General features: G+C 40.2%; 1 protein-coding gene across 1 annotated transcript in view; it reads right to left on the bottom strand.

Annotated features, from left to right (window-relative positions):
* The window catches only part of DYNC1H1 (dynein cytoplasmic 1 heavy chain 1), a 45,006-nt gene that overhangs the window by 19,668 nt on the left and 5,385 nt on the right, over positions 1–19,953 (bottom strand). The window contains exons 6-42 of the mRNA XM_032689729.1: positions 19,522–19,793; positions 19,185–19,412; positions 17,634–18,710; positions 17,220–17,399; positions 16,798–16,947; positions 16,360–16,506; positions 16,073–16,213; positions 15,763–15,939; positions 15,540–15,650; positions 15,338–15,457; positions 14,918–15,157; positions 14,228–14,383; positions 13,755–13,868; positions 13,038–13,148; positions 12,749–12,958; positions 12,214–12,360; positions 11,826–11,992; positions 10,957–11,130; positions 10,116–10,281; positions 9,847–10,035; positions 9,575–9,763; positions 8,730–9,012; positions 7,823–7,923; positions 6,189–6,348; positions 5,664–5,907; positions 5,298–5,481; positions 4,635–4,847; positions 4,223–4,461; positions 3,966–4,122; positions 3,336–3,563; positions 2,869–3,099; positions 2,617–2,757; positions 2,141–2,374; positions 1,350–1,556; positions 1,136–1,257; positions 611–776; positions 208–371 (exon numbers count right to left, since the gene is read on the bottom strand). Of these exons, the coding sequence (XP_032545620.1) occupies positions 208–371; positions 611–776; positions 1,136–1,257; positions 1,350–1,556; positions 2,141–2,374; positions 2,617–2,757; positions 2,869–3,099; positions 3,336–3,563; positions 3,966–4,122; positions 4,223–4,461; positions 4,635–4,847; positions 5,298–5,481; positions 5,664–5,907; positions 6,189–6,348; positions 7,823–7,923; positions 8,730–9,012; positions 9,575–9,763; positions 9,847–10,035; positions 10,116–10,281; positions 10,957–11,130; positions 11,826–11,992; positions 12,214–12,360; positions 12,749–12,958; positions 13,038–13,148; positions 13,755–13,868; positions 14,228–14,383; positions 14,918–15,157; positions 15,338–15,457; positions 15,540–15,650; positions 15,763–15,939; positions 16,073–16,213; positions 16,360–16,506; positions 16,798–16,947; positions 17,220–17,399; positions 17,634–18,710; positions 19,185–19,412; positions 19,522–19,793 (7,540 nt within the window). The remainder of the gene's footprint in view (positions 1–207; positions 372–610; positions 777–1,135; positions 1,258–1,349; positions 1,557–2,140; positions 2,375–2,616; positions 2,758–2,868; positions 3,100–3,335; positions 3,564–3,965; positions 4,123–4,222; positions 4,462–4,634; positions 4,848–5,297; positions 5,482–5,663; positions 5,908–6,188; positions 6,349–7,822; positions 7,924–8,729; positions 9,013–9,574; positions 9,764–9,846; positions 10,036–10,115; positions 10,282–10,956; positions 11,131–11,825; positions 11,993–12,213; positions 12,361–12,748; positions 12,959–13,037; positions 13,149–13,754; positions 13,869–14,227; positions 14,384–14,917; positions 15,158–15,337; positions 15,458–15,539; positions 15,651–15,762; positions 15,940–16,072; positions 16,214–16,359; positions 16,507–16,797; positions 16,948–17,219; positions 17,400–17,633; positions 18,711–19,184; positions 19,413–19,521; positions 19,794–19,953) is intronic.

The following is a 19,953-nucleotide window of genomic DNA, read 5'->3' as shown; positions in this document are numbered from 1 at the left end:
CAAATCCTCTATAATGGGAGGATATAATCACATCACATGCCAGCACTATGAATAAAGTACATTTCTGCTTTGCAGATACTACTCCCAGGAGAGTCAAGCTAGAATGAAGGGTAATATTCTCATTTTCTAATGAAAGTTGGCAAGGAGTGGGGAAAATTAATTTTCAACTTTTTTTGGTTTCGCCTCCCCATCTCACGTTTATTTTACCTGTCTTGGAAGAGTCGTAAGGCTTCATGGGCCCAAATCCTGATCAGGCCTTCAACTGGTAAGGTTTCTAGTGGTCTTAATGCTTCGAATATACCTCTCACCCATCGAGTCATTTCACGAGGTGAGTAGATGTAGTGTGGCTGTGTGTCTTGAGTGAATCTCTCCTAAAAATTTAAACTTAATTAGTTACTTTATCTCAAAGTTGCACCGTATTCTTTACAGGCCTTGGCATTGCAAGATATTACTTTGCTAGAGTAATTCAGTCGTCTTTGCCAGAACTCCAGTAATTAGTTGAGCTCTTTTACACATATTGTCCATATGAAAGGCAAACACTGCATGTTAAAAGAGTCAGCACAAAAGGAAGACTTCTAATTGGAGTTTGGGGTTGTATTCAACAAGTTACCTGAGACATTGTGTAGAATTCTACCATAGCAGCAGTGAGAGGTTCTGCATATGTGCGAAGTGATGGGATCAGCCTCAGCATTGCACGATTGAATGTTCCATAAATCTGAGTAAGTGAAGCTGGTCCAGGATAGTCCACATAAACCACAGGAACATGTCGTAGAAATCTGAAAAATTAGCATATTACACAGTACAGAAAATTACAGTCTGTACTCTCTTCATTATCTTTTGCCAAAATTAAATGACTACTTGATTCAAAATCATCAGCAGTAACTGCAGGTGGTTTGATTGCTCCTTAATGACTACATTCTGAGGTATCCACAGTGTTCAGACAGGTGGTTCAATGGCCTAACAGTGAGTCCACTGTTTGGCTGTCATTGTAAGAACCAACTAGCAGCTAGTGCAAAAGCAAGGAACACAATTTCAGCACAGCTGTTAAACAAACGTATTAAGAAGAGATTACATAGTCAATGCTTCAGTTCTGACCCCTATTCTGTTGCTATATAGGGTTTACTAGACACATTACCTATGTGAGAGGGGCTTTCTTCCAGGATCAGTAGGTGGATTACACGCACCAACAAACTGAATTCTCTCCAGTTTCACCCATGTCTGGTCAGATGTACGATAGAATCCTCCATGTTCCACCATCTGGAAAAAAACCCCAAAAATCAAATCAGTGGAACATTGTAGTTCCCTAAACAACACTGCTATGATACAGTTGATTACAAAGAAAAACAAACCTGTCTAATGAAGGATATGACTCTCTGTGTGCCGTATTTATCCATATCTGGCAAATTGATTTCATCACAGAACAGCACCAGCCACTTCCCTAACTGCACAGGAGCCAGCACCACTCCATTAGGGGTACGCCTGTACTCACAGTAGTGATCAAAAGTTTTCAAGAGCAGTTCTGGAGTGGTAGCACTAGAAAAGTTGAGTCCAACCACCTTAGAAAGACAACAGTGAAAAAAAAAAAGTTAAAATACACTAAGATCTGAAAGAGAACATATCAAAAGTCCTGAAAACAGGCGTGTTTGGCTTTCCACAATGGAAATACATATACCATCAATATTACAGATCATTGCCTGTATATTGCTTATTCCCACTGCAGGTTTTCCATTTATTAGGCAGTATTGCTTCCTGTCCTGTCCTTTAAACATCACAGCCTCATGTAACTGTTACTCCACCTTGATACACTGGAGGATGAGAGCTACTCCTAAACACTACCACAGGTTTTTAAGTACTGAATGTAGGGATTCCTACATTATTACTGAATTACTGTATTACTGAAGAGGCAAAGGAAGAAAGTAGTTCTTAGGTTAAGAGAAATTGATACTCTCAACATAATTTTTATTCTTTGCTGTTGCATACACATAACTGACTGAGTTGAAGCTACCACTGAATTCTGGCTAGCGAACAACTTCCACGCTGAACCGAGACTGCTTTAATATTTAAGAACTTAGAGACTTGTTGCTACCCTGTAATTCACACACACACATGTGTACACAGACACACACAGTCCCTTGTATACCTCCATGTCAGGCAGAGCTCTCAGAGCACTGAAGAGGGTCATGGTCTTTCCAGAACCTGGTGGGCCACAGAGCACCAGAGGTTTGTGTTCTGCCAGCCAAGTATACAGCAACGCTTCATGGCGAACTGTATCTAGGGTTGGTACTACAACATCAGGAGCTGCAACCTTGTGTGTTTCAACTTCAATCTGAGGAACCTTGGACTGCCATGGCACCCATTCACCTGTAATGGACACCTAGGAGCACAAAAATGTGATTAGACAATTTACAGTAGGAATCTAGCTCAACCTTAGTCAAAACACTTTTTTCTTAATGACAGGATGGTCTGTGGCATCCAATTTTATGTGTTTATTTAAACAAGCAGCTTGTTTGCTGAACTGTGAAACTGTAAAGTTTAAGACAGTCTAGCGGATTATTTTCCAGTTTCATCTCCAAAATCTAAAGGAAACTCATAACTTCTACCACAAGAAAGGCTTACCTCATAGTCAATTATGGGTATGTTGGGTGCAGTTGGCAGTGGCACAGTGGTGATTCTCCTAATGTATTCTCCCAGCTCTGCTCTCATTTTCAAACGGCTGTCTCCAGAAAGAGACCAGAGTATCGCATAGACCAGGTACCTCTATAAGAAGCAGCAAAAGCAACTACTGGTTTTAGAGTAATGGAACAAAACTTTATGAATAACTCAAATCTAGTCAAACACAGCAGCCACTGAACATCCGATTGTATTTACCTGGATGTAGCGCTCCAGCTGATCTATCTGCATTGGGAAGTCCGGGTGGTTGGCATTGTACTGGGCGACGTTGCGGCACGCTTGGTGCAACATGGAGAACAGAGATCCCAGGCAGCGCAGGCGGGTGAGATCCATGATGTGCTCCAACTTGAAAGCGTGTTCCAGTGCTTTGGTTACCAGGCCGTTAGATGTGAAATACGGCTGCATTATTGTTGCAGCATCTCTCTGAATCTGTTGGGGGAGACAAACACTACTCAAGGAATTTGCTTCTCATTTGATTACCAGGCAGCAGGAAATGATTTTGTTTAAAGTTTGAAATGCTTCATATTTTAACATTCTTCAAAAAAAAAAAAAAAAAAAAAGTGAAGAGGAAGTCAGCTTTTCTATGATAGGCTGTCCTAAATTCTAAGTGCACTGTAATACAAGCGTTTTTACTACTGTATCCCATAATGTAATCTAAGTTATACCTGCAACATTGGGGATGCTGCTTCTTCTCCTTCATCTTCTTTGCCCTTTCGCCTTCGCTGGGCTTCCTCCTCACCTTCATCTAGAGGAATGCTTCTTAGTCTGGCCAGGAAGTTGTTGAATATCATGTCTGTACTGAGAACATCCTCACTGAACCAGACCATACCACACCTTGACACGGTAGCCAAAGTGGCATATTTCAGATCCTGTACCTCAAACATGATACGCACCTGAAAAACAGAAATTTAAAACAAGAGTTTGAAGTAAAATCAACCAATCAACAGCAGAACAAACCAAAAACCCTCTCCCTCAAAAAAGAGAGACATTTCAAAATAAGCTGAATTGCATTTAGACTCTGAATAATCAACAGCAGCATTCTATTACGCTATGCTAAGTTCATTATTGAGCATTACCACAGACTTATATAACCCACAAAGTTTGTCTTACAGGGTCAGAGTAAGCATAAAGCAAAATGCTTGTTTCCAAAAAAACTCCTAACTCCAGCAAAACACAACCCGAGTTCAGTATTACTCTGTTTGTGATGAGAAAGAGGGACAGCACTAGTACATAAGAAACTAAAGCAACAAGCTTGTGGCCAGCACATAAACATGGTGTAAACAAAGTTACATTACATTTGGTGGGAGGCTGAGACGTTCACCGTTTGGCAGAGTCAGAAGTTTGTTGTCATCCAAAACAGAGTTCAAGTTCTCAACCCACTCAGGGTCTACATCACCATCGAAGATGATCCACTGACGTTTTTGTAGTTCACCTCTCACATTGTCTATGATCCTGTATTAAAGGAAATATTTATTGCAGTAGAGAACTACGACTCAGTAAGGCCAAATTATACTTGGCACAAAGGTTTGCATTTATGCTATTACAGACTCACTTTCTCAGGACATGTGTAAACAAGCCATCTGTCCATTCTCTGGTGTTTGGATCCAAAGTACCATAGAGGTGATCTTTGCTGATTGCTTTTGGATCTATAATGTGAGCAACACCTTCCACACCCTCCAGCCGTTCAAGGGCCTTCAGAAGTACTCTCCAAGCCATGCTCTTTCCACTTCCAGAGGGACCAACCATCATCAACCCATGATTTATCTGTGTAATCTGATACAGCTGAAGAACCTGTGACAGAAAAAATGAGGCATCAATGAAGTCTTAACTTCAGTACGCAGTATAAGCCTTCTGTGTATTGCTCGCTTAAGACAAGGAGAACGTTTTCCACATTTCATAATTAAAAAAAAAAGCTTAGTCTTACACATAAAGTTGAATTCCATATTTGAGTTTTAGATTTTTACCTTTTCAACCCACATGCCACCAACTTCTTCTCCATCACCATAGGTAAGGTACATTTCCTGACACACTTTCTTAAGCTCCTCTCGCAAGGCTGTCATCTCTCCACGATGATACTGTACTCCAGGGAATACGTCAGAAAGGAGACTGAACAGCAATGGAATGTCTTCTGCAACCAGTTTTGGTACCATAGTTTCACATACACTTTGGATCAGGATCTGCAGAGAGTGAGTCACATTTCATTTAAGATTTTTTTATTAAGTTCACTTTACCAGATGTGTTTGACAAGGAATACTTCACTAAATACTTTACTGATAAAGCACCAGACCAGGGCGGTCTTAGCAAAAACAACCATTTGACGGGGTTCCAACTTTGGAACTACACAATGATTTCCTATTGATTTTCAGTTTATACAACTCTCGTTTCTCATGTCTCTTTACCTATGCTATTGTTATTAACTGCTGAGGAGCTGAGCACCAATAAGTGTTAGGGATGCACCACCTCATATGAGCAAGTTTTTCATTCTGATTCAGAGACTCCTAAGATATGTTTAACCTGGTGCTTCTAAGCTATCAAATCACCACCTTTAGTAACTAACACTACGTAGGGTTACTTTTGTTTAGTGTGCATCCTCTGTCACAGAAGTAAATTTTTTGCACACACATTACCTCTTGCTCTGGTAAGTTCTCAGCGATTTCTCCCTCATCCACAACTTCACCACGCTCTTCCTTCTCCCGCTTTATCTTCTGAATCCTCTCCCTCTTCACATTACCTGCACTAACCAGCACACTCTTTAGTGCTCTCAAGCCAAAGTCATAGTGACTTTGGGAGGACAGCTGTTCATCACAAAGCCTAAGAAGTAAGAGAGACAAAATACAATTTGATTGCCAATAGGAACCAACACAACACTCAGTAAATGTCATTGTTTACTTGAAATGATTGCTGCACAATGTGCTTAGTGAATTGCAAAGAATATTATAGCTTTGAACAAATAAGTTGCATTGTTATTGACTGGAGCCAAACTTGTTACTCACTTGAAGAATGGTACTATCTTATTGGCAAGCACTTCAGCTGTACGGAAGCCTTGGGAGTACAACATGACCTGGGCAATCAACTGACGGTCTGGTTTTGTCATGGCCAAGCTACGGAACAACTTCTTCAAATTGTCAGGCAGATTAGATCTGCCTGCATAGCCAGGATTCATGGTGATGAAGATAGCCATGTCAGGGCTCACTTTCACTTGTTTGTTCAGCAGCTCACAGGTAATTGGTGTTGCAGCTGAAAAGAGAGTGCATTTAGTTACATCTGATTTAGTGATCAATCACCTCGAGAACAGAAGTCATACCTTATTCTATTTTAGTTTCCTACAGTAATGGACAGCAGGTTCTCTAGTACTGCAACTCAAATAATTTAAATTTCTACCAGCTGAAAGTTACTTCAAGTATTTAAGTTTTGACAGCAAGTGGCTTCATCATTTTTTGCATTAGTTGCAAAAAATGTAACTGAGCAACAAAATAGCATGAAGGATGTTAGAGACTTAGGAATAAAGAATTACATACTCTTGTCATAGTTGGGGTTGGAATGCTCTCGCAAGGCTTCCTGGATGCACTGAACTTGCTGTGAGACTGCGGAGAGCATTCGCTCCTCCAGTCTGTTGAACTCATCAAAGCAGCCCCATGCGCCCACTTGGCAAAGTCCCACAAAGATACGTCCCATTGCCTGCACAGAGAGGGGAAAATGCACTCAATTGCATGATCCTTCTTGTGTGCACAGGCAAAGGGGAGCAGAGAAGAGCACTTTACACAATGGAGGAAGGATATTTCTGCCCTTATACAAAGGCAGGAAGGAGTTGCATTTATATGTAGGTTACTATGCCTGTAGCATTGTAAGAGTTATTAAAGGGTTTCAATTGACTTTCAGGTGTTCACTGCTTCATGGAACCATAAAATACGATCACTCTCCTATCATATCCTACATACTGTACTGCAGTGTGTTCGAAAACAGGCAAAATAATTCCACTGCATAATGTTTTCTTTGCTGATACCATTATTATTGGGTGCAGTTCCAGTTCCTTATCACAAGGATACTAGAATTACAAAACATTTATTGAAAGGCCAGAGTATGATACTTCCACATAAAGAACAACCTTTAAGGTAGGATTCTGTAAAAAGCAATGTGAGAGAGTATGATGGAGGTCTAGAAGTTACTGGTTTAGGATGAATAGGAATCAATTATTCACTGTCTTTTCCACTACAAGAACTAAGGAATCATTAAAAACAAACAAGAAGAAGGTGCTCTTTCATAAAATGAATGGTGATGCAGTGGAACAATTTGGTAGAGAATGTTATGGAAGTCTGCAAGTGGAATTAAGGGGATAAATGGTACGTGGAGAAATTCTGTTCATACTCCAGTGAACCTAACATGTTTCAGCTGGGACCTCCTGATCCTCATAACTGTCAGAGGGAGGAAGAGGACTGGGGGCAAGGAAGGAGTATCACCCACTACCTGTGATGCCAAATGCTGGCTAAATGGAACCCTGGTCTGGTAAAAATACACCTTTACACAAAAAACCCACACATGGCAAGCTGGCACAGTTCATAAACTACAGCGATTCCTTGTCTACAGTTTATATTGGTTTTTATATATACACCTAACCAAGGTTTTTATTTTGAGACATTTGCAGTTCACAAAGGTATTTCGTCTCAATTTGAAGATGTCATTAACATTCAAATATCTGGATAAATTTTGTTTTGAAGAATCCTTCACATGCTGAGGTAAGCACCACAGCTATGTTGCAAAGGATAATTTAGCAATAGTACAGCTGCTTCAGCAGTTTGACACACTCATCTGTTCCCCACTAAACCAGTACTACCAATACAAACTAAACAACTGAAGGTACTTTCCTAAAGCCAGTCTTAAGTCCCTGCCCTGTACTTCCCTCTTCCTTTCCCTCCATGTGCTGTTAAAGAACTACCTGTTCAAAAAAACCAGAACCTCTCCCCTAGCAATAGTCTGTCCCACTTTTGTTTTAGGCATTTTTTGTTACAGAAGTTTTCTATGACCCACAGATACCACCTCAGTTAAGCCTTATAGGCAATCATCTTGAAAATAAACCCTGCTGGCTGCTTCAGAGTTCTGAAGAGATTCCTATTGCTTGTTAGCAAAGACTACACGTTTTTATCCAACAGCTTACCTGGAAGTCAAATGTTTCATCGCAGTTGAAAACCAACACAAAGCGGCCCAGCTGATGTCCAAGAGCCTTCACAGATTCTGTTTTACCAGTACCAGCAGGACCTATTTTTGAAATAGGATAGACATGTTTTAGTGTGTATCACCTGAGGTACCACTGCCAACTTGAGCAATCTGCCTGCATGAGGGTTCTGATGGTGTTTGTCAAGAGGGTTCAAACGAAACCTTAAAACTGCTTCCACTTCCCCCAAGACTGTTTTATTATTCAATATCTTAGTCATAAGTGCTCTGCATGTTTACATTAATGCTATATTGTGGTAGTGCATATTGTTCCCCCAGTTCACTCTCTCCACCTCATCTTGGGCCACATTATGGACTCAGGAATGCTCGTTAGGCCTTGGCCTTGATTAATGGCACCTGGGTAGATAGCTCCCCTTGAGCTTAACAGAAAATCCCCATCTGCTCCCCGAACTTCTGTTGTCTAATGAGCTCCTGTTTTCCAACAAAGAGCTTTGAGACTTTATTTTTCTATCTGAACAACAGACCAAGTGGAATAAAATTTTCGTTATTGGACTTTTCAAACAAAATTCCAGTAACTACCAACTGAGATCGTGGCCCTTACCCCTTTGCATCCCTTACTGTTATTCCTACTTATCCTTCTGTGTCCCTGGTCTGTGCATAATTGCTTTTAATTCAGTTTTTCTTTATGAGTTCTATCTATACAGTAAGTAATAGAGTGAACCTTGCCATCGAATTTGTTGTGCTTTCAAAAATTTATATTAAACTCGCCTCTGCTGAAACCCTACTGATGATTCTTTAAGTGACCTAAACCACTCATTCACATACATATTAGAGAAGATAATCAAGTATTAGAGAAGATAAGAATTTATATACTTGTTTTACTAACTTACCAAATGGTGATCCTCCAAGTCTTGCCTCTAGGGCTTGTGTCATTGTCAGGTAGCAGCGGTCAGTAAGAGGAGTCTGTACCAGCTTATCCTGAACACCAAGGTACTCAAAGCCATAGTTGAATTTGGCATTTGCCATCTGAATTGAGAGCTGTTGCAACACATCTGTCTGCTTTGGGTCAAAGTAGAACCGCATTTGGCTGAGCCACTCGAAGGATTTGGAGTTGTCAATCTTGCTTTTGATCAGTGATCTTGTAACATCTCTCTGGTGCACCAACTCGGTGATCTGGAGAATGAAGTAACTCCTTAGACCACAGCAACACAAGCCATTGCTAACAAAGCCAGGAATCCTACAGCTTCTCAGATTAGCACAATTAATTGCCACACTTAGAAATCATGACATAAAACCAGTCTCTGCCTTAAAATCTGTTGCCACAAAGACAAAACTAACAATGCTGCCTGCTGTTGCTAAGGACTTTCAGCAAAGCATTCTGGTCCAGTGAGTCTGTTAATCCATCACACTACTGAACTCGGTATTTCACTTGCCAGAAACTATGAAGACAGGTACTCCTAAAAAAAAGACCAGGTATTTCCCTCTAAAACTCTACAGAAATAACCCAGAATGATTTTAACTTCCCCCTCCCCTCCAGGCCTTATCTACAAAAAAATGAATATTGTAATTACAATAATAAACAGCTTAGTGACATATTTCACATTTGAATGAAGAAATCAGTAGCTCGCATATCTGGAAGAGCTGGTTTAAAGATCAATTCAAAAGTTTAATTTTCATTAAACTTTTAAAAATCCTCACCTGCAAACCCAGAAGAGGAAAGGAGGTTTTTACTTACCAAGTGCTCCAGTTTCCTTCTGCGAAGAGGCGGCTGCTCCATCAGCACAGAGTCTGCCAGGACATTGAGTGTGACCTCAACATTGGCCAGCACAGACTGGAGAGGACTGTTGTCTCCACCTCCACCATTGAGGGCTGACTCCACGTTCTCAGACCATGCAATCTGGGCTGACAGGACAACAAGCTGAGCCTGTGGAACAAAAATCCTCATCAGATTGTTTTCTTCACTGAAGTAACCAAGCTGCAGTATACTTAGGCGTTCCACGTTAATACCTGGTATTTGTCAATCCAAGAGATGTAGACTGCTGGATCAATTGAAGTTGCTTTTCCAAAGATTTCTACTTCAGTTACAGATTCTGCAAGCAATTTAGCAAGGGTCACCCTCATTTCTTTTTCAACAAGAGTAAGCCACTCATTGATCTTGGGATGTTCTGTGATGGAGACGGGTGTTTTGAACAGCACCTGCAAGAATTAAAGATTTAAGTAAGCCCACATTCACCTATTTTCAGAAGTTTATTTAAAAAGAAACACTGCAGCTATACCTCCTCTCCTTCACGTGAGGATATCCCAAGAACCACAGAATTATCTTCATTCAGAATAATGCTAGCGACTCCTGCAAACATTTTCTTGAAGTGCTTCTGCAGCTTAGCAACGTTTTTGCTGTTTCCAATGATTTCAAGCAAGTCTTCATCACCAACAAAATAAAACCTAATAATCACAGAAAATGAGATCTATATCAGAACTCCCAACTATCGCTTTTAATTTATGAATTATGCTTCATAGACGGCCCCTATACAGGAGTAATTTTCAACCATTTCCCTAACACTGTAAGAGTGCACGAACCATAAATTTGCTAAAAGTTATAACTCGGTAATACCATTAAGTCTCAGTTCATGTGCTCTGTACCATACACAGGTGTGTACATGCTCCACATTGTGGATCATTTTCTTTACCCTGAAATACCCACAGTAGAGCCTGGAATTGAATTAAGTCTACTAGGCAGAGACTCAGTACCTCCCTCAGCCTTACTCTCTCATGTTAAGCGACAAACCAGCTGAGGACTAGTCAAAGTCAAAACCTGTCCTTCAATCAAATAGCAGAAGAACCTTTAAGTTTACAGAAATCAGCTGCAATGGTTCCTTAAGCAGCATGTGAATTCTGCAACCAGCTACAGATGAGCAAGCAAGGGAAGTTTCAGTCCCACTTCCTTAGAAGTGGCTATAACTGAATTCTGTATATAGACAACACAGATTTAAATGGTCGTAACACTATAGATATGCAATACACAAAAATTGGCAGAAGCTTTACAGAGCAGTATACCAATTCCTGCACAGAAACATCATATTGTTTTACTTCAAGAGACAACCAGAGTCAACTTCTTACCGAGGGAAAGAGGACCTCTCCCTTTCCAGGTATTCTCCCAGTGCCTTCTGTATCTTGCCAAGTAAGTCTGCCAGTCTTTCTAACGATCTCTGCACACCTTGAATGTTAAGAACATCCATCACAAGTGGAGATTTGGACACCTTTTTCATGAGTGCCAAAAATTCAGTGCTGATGCTGCAAGTAAAATAACACAGTACGTTGGTGCAAACTCAACAAACACAGGCCTGCAGGACACCAAAGTTACTTGTCTCTAGATGACCACTCTAACTGTTGCAGTTGCTCTAGGTAACACCAGGTTAAATTCCCAAAATAGCTCTTTATCTATGTCAAGTCCACAACAACAAAATCTAACTTCTTTGCAATGTCCAATCTACTAATTCCACTGCAGAAGATCTACTTTTCTTCATTTCCTGAAGAGATGCATAAATCCGATTCTTTGATCAGACTGGAAGTGTGTGGAATGAATAAGTATAATCAGAGCAAGGTAAAACAGAGGAAGTAAATAATGTTTCAAGGGCAAGACTAAAGGCTGCAGCAACAGAAACAAGTCTTCTTGCAGCCACAATGCCAGAAAAATCCTTGAAGTGGCTAGCAGGAACTAGCAAGAAAAATCACCTGAATCCCAATCATCTAAAACTCCCATCTTCTAGAAACTGTGCATAAGCCTGTTTACTATGTTTTTCTGTCATAGTTGCACCTCTTTGCTTGATGAACTTACATCTACAGCAGGGCTATAATCCAGCTGGACCAGGTAAGAATACAGTCAGTATTTTAACATAGAGAGCGTTACACCAAGTCATGAAGTTTCAGGCCTGGCCATATGGTGCCCCAAAGGAGGCAAGAAAAGAACAAAGCAATTGAAAAGTTACCTCTGGAACCGCTGGGTCTCCACAGGCAGCAAGTGCTTGATGTCTGCACTGCCAGTAAAGATACCCTCCAGGTACACCCATCGCCTTTGGACATCTATCCAGACATCAAAGAGTGCCATGATACGGTTCAGCTTATCTTCCCAGCTAAGGGCATCTTCCTCAAACACCTGAAGTTGAAATACTGCATTAATATTCATTTTAATATTATCATGCTTTTGATTGCTAATAATTATTAATGGAAACAGTTGTTTGAGAGTTACAAAGTATGCAAATGCAATTAACTGTCAACTTACATGGTGAATATAGTCCCTGCTGACAAATACATGAACTAAACAAGAGGGAAAGGCAGAATTAAAGGAAGATTCTTTAGCTTTGTTCTCCATTTTACCTTGTAGTATGGTGACAGCTTCATAGCAGACACGCTGTTAATGTGCTCCTTTACTTTGTTGAAAAGGTCATCCCACCCACGAATCAAACGACACTTGTTCTGGTAATTGACCAAGTCCAGTTCATAAGTGTTCCACACTTCTCTTATCTGAAGAACAGGATGTTTAAGATATGACATCAATCATTTCTGCTTCAACATAGTTACAAAGTAGAAATGTGTTAATCACATTTTACTTTTTTTACCCAAGGATTCTGGGTTTATGCTCAAGCTTTTAGAGTACTGAGAATATGATGCAGTTAGGTAAAACTTGAACAAGGGGGGGGTCTTTGCAGTCACTATCAAGAACTGCTTTCCCCAAATAATACAGGTTTCATCAGAGGAAGCTTACATAGCTTTAAACTGTTCCCCTGCTCCATGGAGTCTTGGCACTTGTACTGACAGCTTAGAGTGACAAGTTTACTACACAAGTGTCAGCCACCCAACAGCAACTCTTTGGTTTGCTATTGCACGCACACATACAAGAGCTGATACTAGCCTGTTTCAAGAACTCTTCCAAAGCCATCTCTCCCTGAGCCACAAGCAGAACATCTTTGACAATTGCTTCATTTCTCTGTAAATCCACATCCCAGATCTGACCCAGGGTCAATTCGGAGACAACCCAGTTAACGTGAAGCCTTTTCATCAGCTGTTTCCAGTGACGGTCCTTGAGCGCCTCAGATTTCAGTTCGATAACTAACATGTTTATCTAAGGAGACAAGAAAGCGAATTACATCTTTGAGCTTGAGTACAGAACACATGCATTTTAGAAATGAGTACAAACTCACCTTCATGTAGCCCTTCAGAAGTCTCTGAACATATTCATAGGAGGCATACTGTCGCAAGCGGGCAGGGAAGTTTTTCAGTTGGTTCAGCAGACCATCTAAGTTTTGCCGAAGCTGTCAACAACATAAAAGCAATGAAATCTTCTCTACAAGTGCTGTGCACAAAACTGTACAAGTTGCCTATGTACTTTTTACAGATAACTATTGCTAATGAGATATTGTCAACAGTATGGCTCTTTTAAGTGTTATACATATTTGCCTAAGATGTGGTTACTTACATTACGGGAATGTAATTTTTTTGGTTCAATTAAGATTTATGACAGTCTTGTCACAGGCAGCTTATGGTTTAGTGATCCAACTGCTCTTTACCCCCTGAGCACTGAATTAAAACCAACGCTGTTCACCCAACCATATAATGAAGTTTCTCTAATGAGGTCCAACAGCCTATTTAAAAACAACACAGTTTTTCCTCTGTACATGCAGTCCAATCTCAATCTCAAAACTACTGGAACTGCATAAATCCTCTGTAATATTAGATGTGACAAATCCAGTGAATATTTTTCAGCTTAGCATAAAGAAGAAACATGCTCACAAGATACTGAAAAAGGTACCTGAACACTGAAAATGTGACAATTGAGTATGTCTATCTTAAGAGGTCTAATTCCTAATCTGCATACACTTGTGGCAGTTATACTGTCTATGTAAACAGAAGTGAAGTACCTTGCGAGGCTGTACTGAAACCCAGGGTTGTTCTTTCATTTGATCAATCTGTTCCCAAACCTTTGAGAGTTCAGACCAGACACCTTTGAGATCCTGCAACTCTTCAAGGGCTACCTGTAGTAAAGAATGCATCAAAAATCAGCAGTTATTCCTAATTTCTTCGAAGTTATTAGCATGGGGGAGTTAAATAGAATACTTTTAATATGTCAAAAACCTTCAGACAGCTCATCAGTTCAACAGAACTGCAATAGCAAGTGATCAAGATGAGATTTTTGCATCTCACAATTGTTTCAAAAGAATAAGACAGACATAGGAGAGATCACAATCTCTTAAGGCTAGAATTGAACCAGTGTGGAGATGGCGTCCTGATACCTATGCAGCACAGGCTACAAGTCCTTCTTTTAAGGGAGAGGATGATGGAACTGAAACATTTTTATCTACAACTGACAAGAAGTTATGTGAGCAGGTTGTACCTGAACACGTTCTTCACTGCCACTGAGCAGTCCTGTATCTGTCAGTTCCAGAGCCTCCTTGGCCTTCGCACACTTCTCACGATCATCCTTCAGCCTGCCGAATTTTCCTTCGTAAATGGTAAGAGCTTGAAGAGCCTCTTCTGGACGCAGATTTCCCTAAAGTTTGCATGGGATACATTAATTCAGTAATCCTACAATCAAGCTGAATGCAAGTTAGAAGTAAGGACGAAATACTAAATGTTGGTTTGTCTCATTATTTCTCCATTTCCAGTTTTCTGACAATAAGGCAACATATTAGTCCAGAGTAAGTCTCGTTCCAATTTTACATGCAGTTTTAGGCTTTATTAAAAAGCACTTTAGGGAAAAAAAAAAAGCAAAAAGTAGCTTGCTTCTGAATCCTCCTACATGCATAGCTCTGACATATCCCATGTTTCAGACAAAGCTCTGATAGTCACTGAAATCATCTTTCTTTCTGCACTTAACAGAGGTTTATGCTTTAAGGGTAAATTTCCCTCTGCAACCAACCCCAAAAATCAACACATTCACAAGTTATTATAGAACCCTCAAAAAGACTTTTATCATTATCTAAAATGAAAAACTGCAAAAAAAGAGCATAAAAATAAACTCCATACTTCTAATTGAATGCAGAAAATCTACCTCATTTACTGAATATTATTCATCACTACTTACTGTTACGGGCTTTGTTTTCTCCCAGTCTGTCAGCAAGTCAGTTGTTCGGCTCTCCACTGCACGATCCTCCTGAACTATTTTCATCTGCAAATTTGCTACTTGTTGTTGAATGGCAGAATCTTTTCTGCGCATAATGTCATTAAAGGCACCCCATTCTCCTTCAATGTTGTCAATGTACAGCCAAGAGGAAGGAAACTGGAACCTTTGTTTCTCAAGCAAGCGCTGACCATTGCGATAAAGCTACAAGAGACAGTGGTTGTAAGTTAAAACAACTTTAAACACAAGGCTAAATACAAATGCTCACTACAGGGCCTATCAAATTCAAGTCTGTTTTTAAGAGAACTTGAATATCATAAAGCTGCATCTTAAGAGACAAACCTGACATTTCTACAAGTAGGAATCATAAGCAAAACAGCATACCTCGACTTGCTTTTCAAACTGTTTGATTTTACGTTTCAAGGACTGCACGTATGTGATGAATGTCACTGCATCTGAAGTACTAGCAGTGTCCACAGAATGCTGCTCCAGCTCTTGACGGGACTGTTAAGGGCACAAATCAGTGTTTTAGCATTCTAGAACAGTTGATCTGAAAGTGAAAAACTGAAATAAGGACTTATCTTACCTTAGAAATTTGTGAATGGAACTCTGTCATATTCTGACCAAGCATCTGGCCAAATTTGCTGAGCACTTCCTTGTGCCAGGAGTCATACTTCAAGTTCACCTTTGATTGTACCTACAAGTAAATAATGTTACGTAACAGTAATTTGTCGGCCTTGTTATTTTTTGTCATATGCCCATTCTGAAATTTAATGTATCTATCATAAACAATAATCACAATTTCTTACCTTGCCATAGTCTATGACAACAGGTCCAAATTCCTTTCTGGTTTCTGCATTGTCAAATGTTCCTCTTGCCTTTCTTATCTGAACCAGAAGGGCTTGCCACTTATTCAGGTCTTCTCCGAGACGGTTGTATATGTTTTCAGCCTGCATATCCCACAGGCACTGGTACTGCAGCCAAACCTAATTCAGGTATTTCACAATGTTCAGAATCTTTCCAGTACATTCCAAAAGATGCACTTCCCTCCAACCCCCAGGGAAAACTGAAAGTCCACGTTCATTTTAGCTGTAGCATTACACGGTGTCAGCCTCCTACCTTGACATACTGCTCCACTTCAGTCACAATTCCCATGACAGCTGAGTATGACTCCTCCAGAGCTGCAGGGCCATCAGGCATCCTTGTCAATGCATTACGATAGAACTTCTCTTCCTCAGACAGCTCATAATGCACTCCAACCTAAGAACCACAATTATACTTGTGATATACATTCCTTTCTAGAGCACTCAGACGCAGTTCTAGAGCAACACATTAACATATCGAGTATGATTAATTGCAAAGTGAAGGTAATTGCTCAGACTTAGATACAGTTTCACTACACTTACCTGATACCTCTGACTTTGAATTCTTGGTAGCGACAAGATTACCATCTTCCAAGAAAACATTTCTTGGTAAAGTTTGTATCTACACTCTTCAATTGGTGGATTCAAGTATATCACCTGGTTGGTTATTCTTAGTTCATGTACAATGTTCTGCAGAAACAGCAAAAACAATCATTTTTACTGGCAGATACTACTACATGTAGACAAGAATTTTGGACTTCAAGCAGCACTTCTGAAAAATCAACTTGCACTTAAATGGGAGGAAGCAAGTATTCCTCCAAAAACAAATGCAGAAGAAATATATGTCTCCCATATATTTCTCAGAAATAATTTCTGCAATTAACAACTGACAATAAGAAAAAACCCAAAACAAACAAACAAAAAACCTAACCTAAAAAAACCCCAACCAACCACAAAAAAGCACAACACAAGAAAGCTTACTTTGATCTTGGGTTCACCACCAGGCTTATGGCTCACTTGAGGAGCATCTGTATCCATGTCAACTTCTGCTTTGTCATCTGCTTGACCAAGAAGAACTTGGGTCCAGGCCCTCAGTCCAGCTTGCAAACGAACACCCAGAATTCTTTCAATCTAAAGAAAATAAGACACATTGGAGGAAAAATCTGCATATTCACTGCATGAAGATCTCTGTTACCAATATATTCTAACACTTATGGCACACTATGGTACCTTAAAGAACCAATACCTGAGGGGGCTACAGACAGCTGGCAGAGGGACTTTGTACAAGGGCTTGTAGCAATAAGACAGGGGGTAATGGTGTTAAATTGAAAGAGTAGGTTTAGATTAGATATTAGGAAGAATCTCTCCTCTAAACATACACTACTCCTTGATCTCAAGCCTACCTCCATATCCAGCTTATTGACCCAAATTGGCAAATTTGAATATGAATGAAGATTTAAGTCATCCACAGCTTTCTGAACTCTGTTCAAGATTTCAGAGAAAGTCTTGTGATCATACATGCATGTTTCCAATGATCTCACTTCCAGGTCTATTTTCTCTTCAATAATGAGCAGATCATCCACCTAAAATGGTTTAGGAAAAATGGGATGTTTAGTTTGACAGGTTAGACTGAGACAACAATAATTACGCAGTAATGATTAATCACTTATCTTTATTTTGATCAATCACCTACTTAACCCAAGAGCTACAGAACTGGTCCTCAGCTATCCAATTTGACTTTTGGATAACCACATATTTATACTTGAAGTACGTGTACAAACGTAAAAATTTTGCAGAATTTGAAAGATAAAACAAACCTTTTCCTGGAAACTGAAGACAGTCTCTGCTAACCGCTGTACATATGGATCAAGTTTGTATGATTCCCACACCAGTGCAATTCCTTCTGCAATCAAAGCCTGCACCTCTTTCTTCAAGCCAGCAACCAGGAGAGAGATGGTATTACGCTCCTCTACCTTCTCACATGTTCGCTCATACGTGCGGACGCTTTCAATGAGAGAAATAGCAAATGGGTAGAGCTGGTTTGCTTGGTGAGCTTTGTTGACAATTGCCAGTGGGACACGGAAACCAAGCCACTTCAGGTTTCGGACTTCTTTTGAAAGTGTAATTATTTCTGGGAGGAAGTTGACTTTTAGTTTCAGGACATTTCCGGATCGACCTCGAACACGAGTGCTTTCAATGGTGAAAATGCGACCGGACACACCAAGATTGCGCTGCTGAACTTTTCTCGCCCAGTCATCAAAGATCTCCTGAGTGTTGAGCTTCATGCGAAAGCTATCTCCGTCCTGCTTTAGCTTCTGACCTTCTACATGGTTCTCCCAGCCTTTACCAAGGACATCCTCAACACGCTTCATGTAAGCAGTGAGCTGCCTGTCAATCTGTTTCGCCCAAATTATGGAGCCGGACACAGGAGGCAAGTCACGGACGTGGCTCATTTTACAAGCTTGACTCTGCGGGTATTGTACTTTAAATTTGTCATGAAGAGACTCAATGTCATCTTTCACACGCTGGATCAGTTGTGTTTGATATTCACGGATGGCACCGCGGATGTGAGGTCTGACAAACAGGGCATTGAACCGAGAGAAGATCCTGAACATTTCGTTGGCATTCTTTGCTGTACCAAGCTGATCTCTCAAACGGGCAGTTATTCTTGTTTCAACTCTGTCAATCCTTTCATCATAGCGCTTCATTGCTGCCTCCCAGGCTTCTGTACCTTCTTTGGAAACATCTAATCCATCTACTTCCTTAACGTTCTCATAAGCAAGATTGACTTCTTCAATCGCATTAGCATCTGCAGCATCAAAAAGGACTTCTGCTACTTTCATATCCTGTGGTTCGGGTACCTCTCCTTGATTTTGCTGGGCAACAGCAGTTACCTGCATTGGAATCACAGTTTAGTGAGTTGGATGCTTCAAAATTTACCTAAAAATGGATAAATGTAGTTTTTTCTAAAAAGCCTTGCAACCCTCCTACAAATTAGTAACAAATCCTTAACAAACTTTCAGTCATGTTTCAGATTTAAGTGCCAATAGGAATGGGGCAACACAGATACTTCACAAACTTCCACTGCTGCAGCATAATCCCATTTTCCACTGTGGTTTAGCCAAGCTCAAGGATTTATATGTCTAGACTTGCTGTGTTTATTAACATGAGGATGGTCATGTATTATTCAATGTAAGTCAGAATTAAAGCTAAGCCAATTAGCAGAGGTTTGAAACTAAACCGGTTTTGGAAGCAGACAGTGAAACTGAATGTTACATTAGTTTTGTGTTGGTAACTTCTGTAAATAACAGTAATGCTCTTGAAGGAGCCACACAAATTTTCAGTTCAATAACAACTAAAAAAATTACCTGAGGTCGCAAGACCCTCACAATAACTGCCCTCAGCTGCTCATGCTGACGCCTGAATTTCCTCATTTGATCAAGACGACTCTGGAGTTTCCTATGAGCAGGATTTATCCGCCACACCATCTTCAGGTTCTCTTCCCTTTTTCTTTTCACGATATCTCTGAGCAGAACTTGTAGCTTCTCATATTCATCATCCCAGGTTTGGAATACTTCAAAGCACGCAACCATTACCTGAAAAAAGTTTTAGAATAGGAACTTCAGCTCCCAAACGAAATGCTTCCAGAAAGTCACTGATCAATGCAAAAATACAGTGACCAGTACCACAAAACCATAAACATACCTTTTCAAACTCTTCATAGGCAACATGCATGAGTTTTCTGGTTCCCAACACTTTAAGTAGCTGAGAACTCAGATCTCTTGAAATGGCCTCCACTAAACGCAGTGCCCTCTGGATTGGATATTTTGTGTTTCTGATTTTTCTCAAATGGGTAAATATTGCAACAAGGGCCTGCCTTATTTTGTCCAGCTCAGTAGCAGACAGCAAGTCATTCAGTGGGAAGTCTTTCATCAGCGGATTATAGTCATTCACGGTTTCCAGTGCCTGTTTTAGACCTAAACGGAAAAGATTTTGAATGTAACTTCTTTCATTAACCAGATCTGTAGCTGTAACTAGACCAAGGTTCCTCTACCAGTGCTGTTCTATGTACTACAATGCTCAAACTTTGTAACAGCTTAAGTTCCGTAGGACATTTGTGAAAAACGTTACTGAAAA

Source organism: Chiroxiphia lanceolata, chromosome 6 (assembly GCF_009829145.1).
Source record: "Chiroxiphia lanceolata isolate bChiLan1 chromosome 6, bChiLan1.pri, whole genome shotgun sequence".
Lineage (NCBI taxonomy): Eukaryota > Metazoa > Chordata > Aves > Passeriformes > Pipridae > Chiroxiphia > Chiroxiphia lanceolata.
The sequence above is the reverse complement of the archived record's forward strand: the minus strand, read 5'-3'. Positions and strand labels throughout refer to the sequence as shown.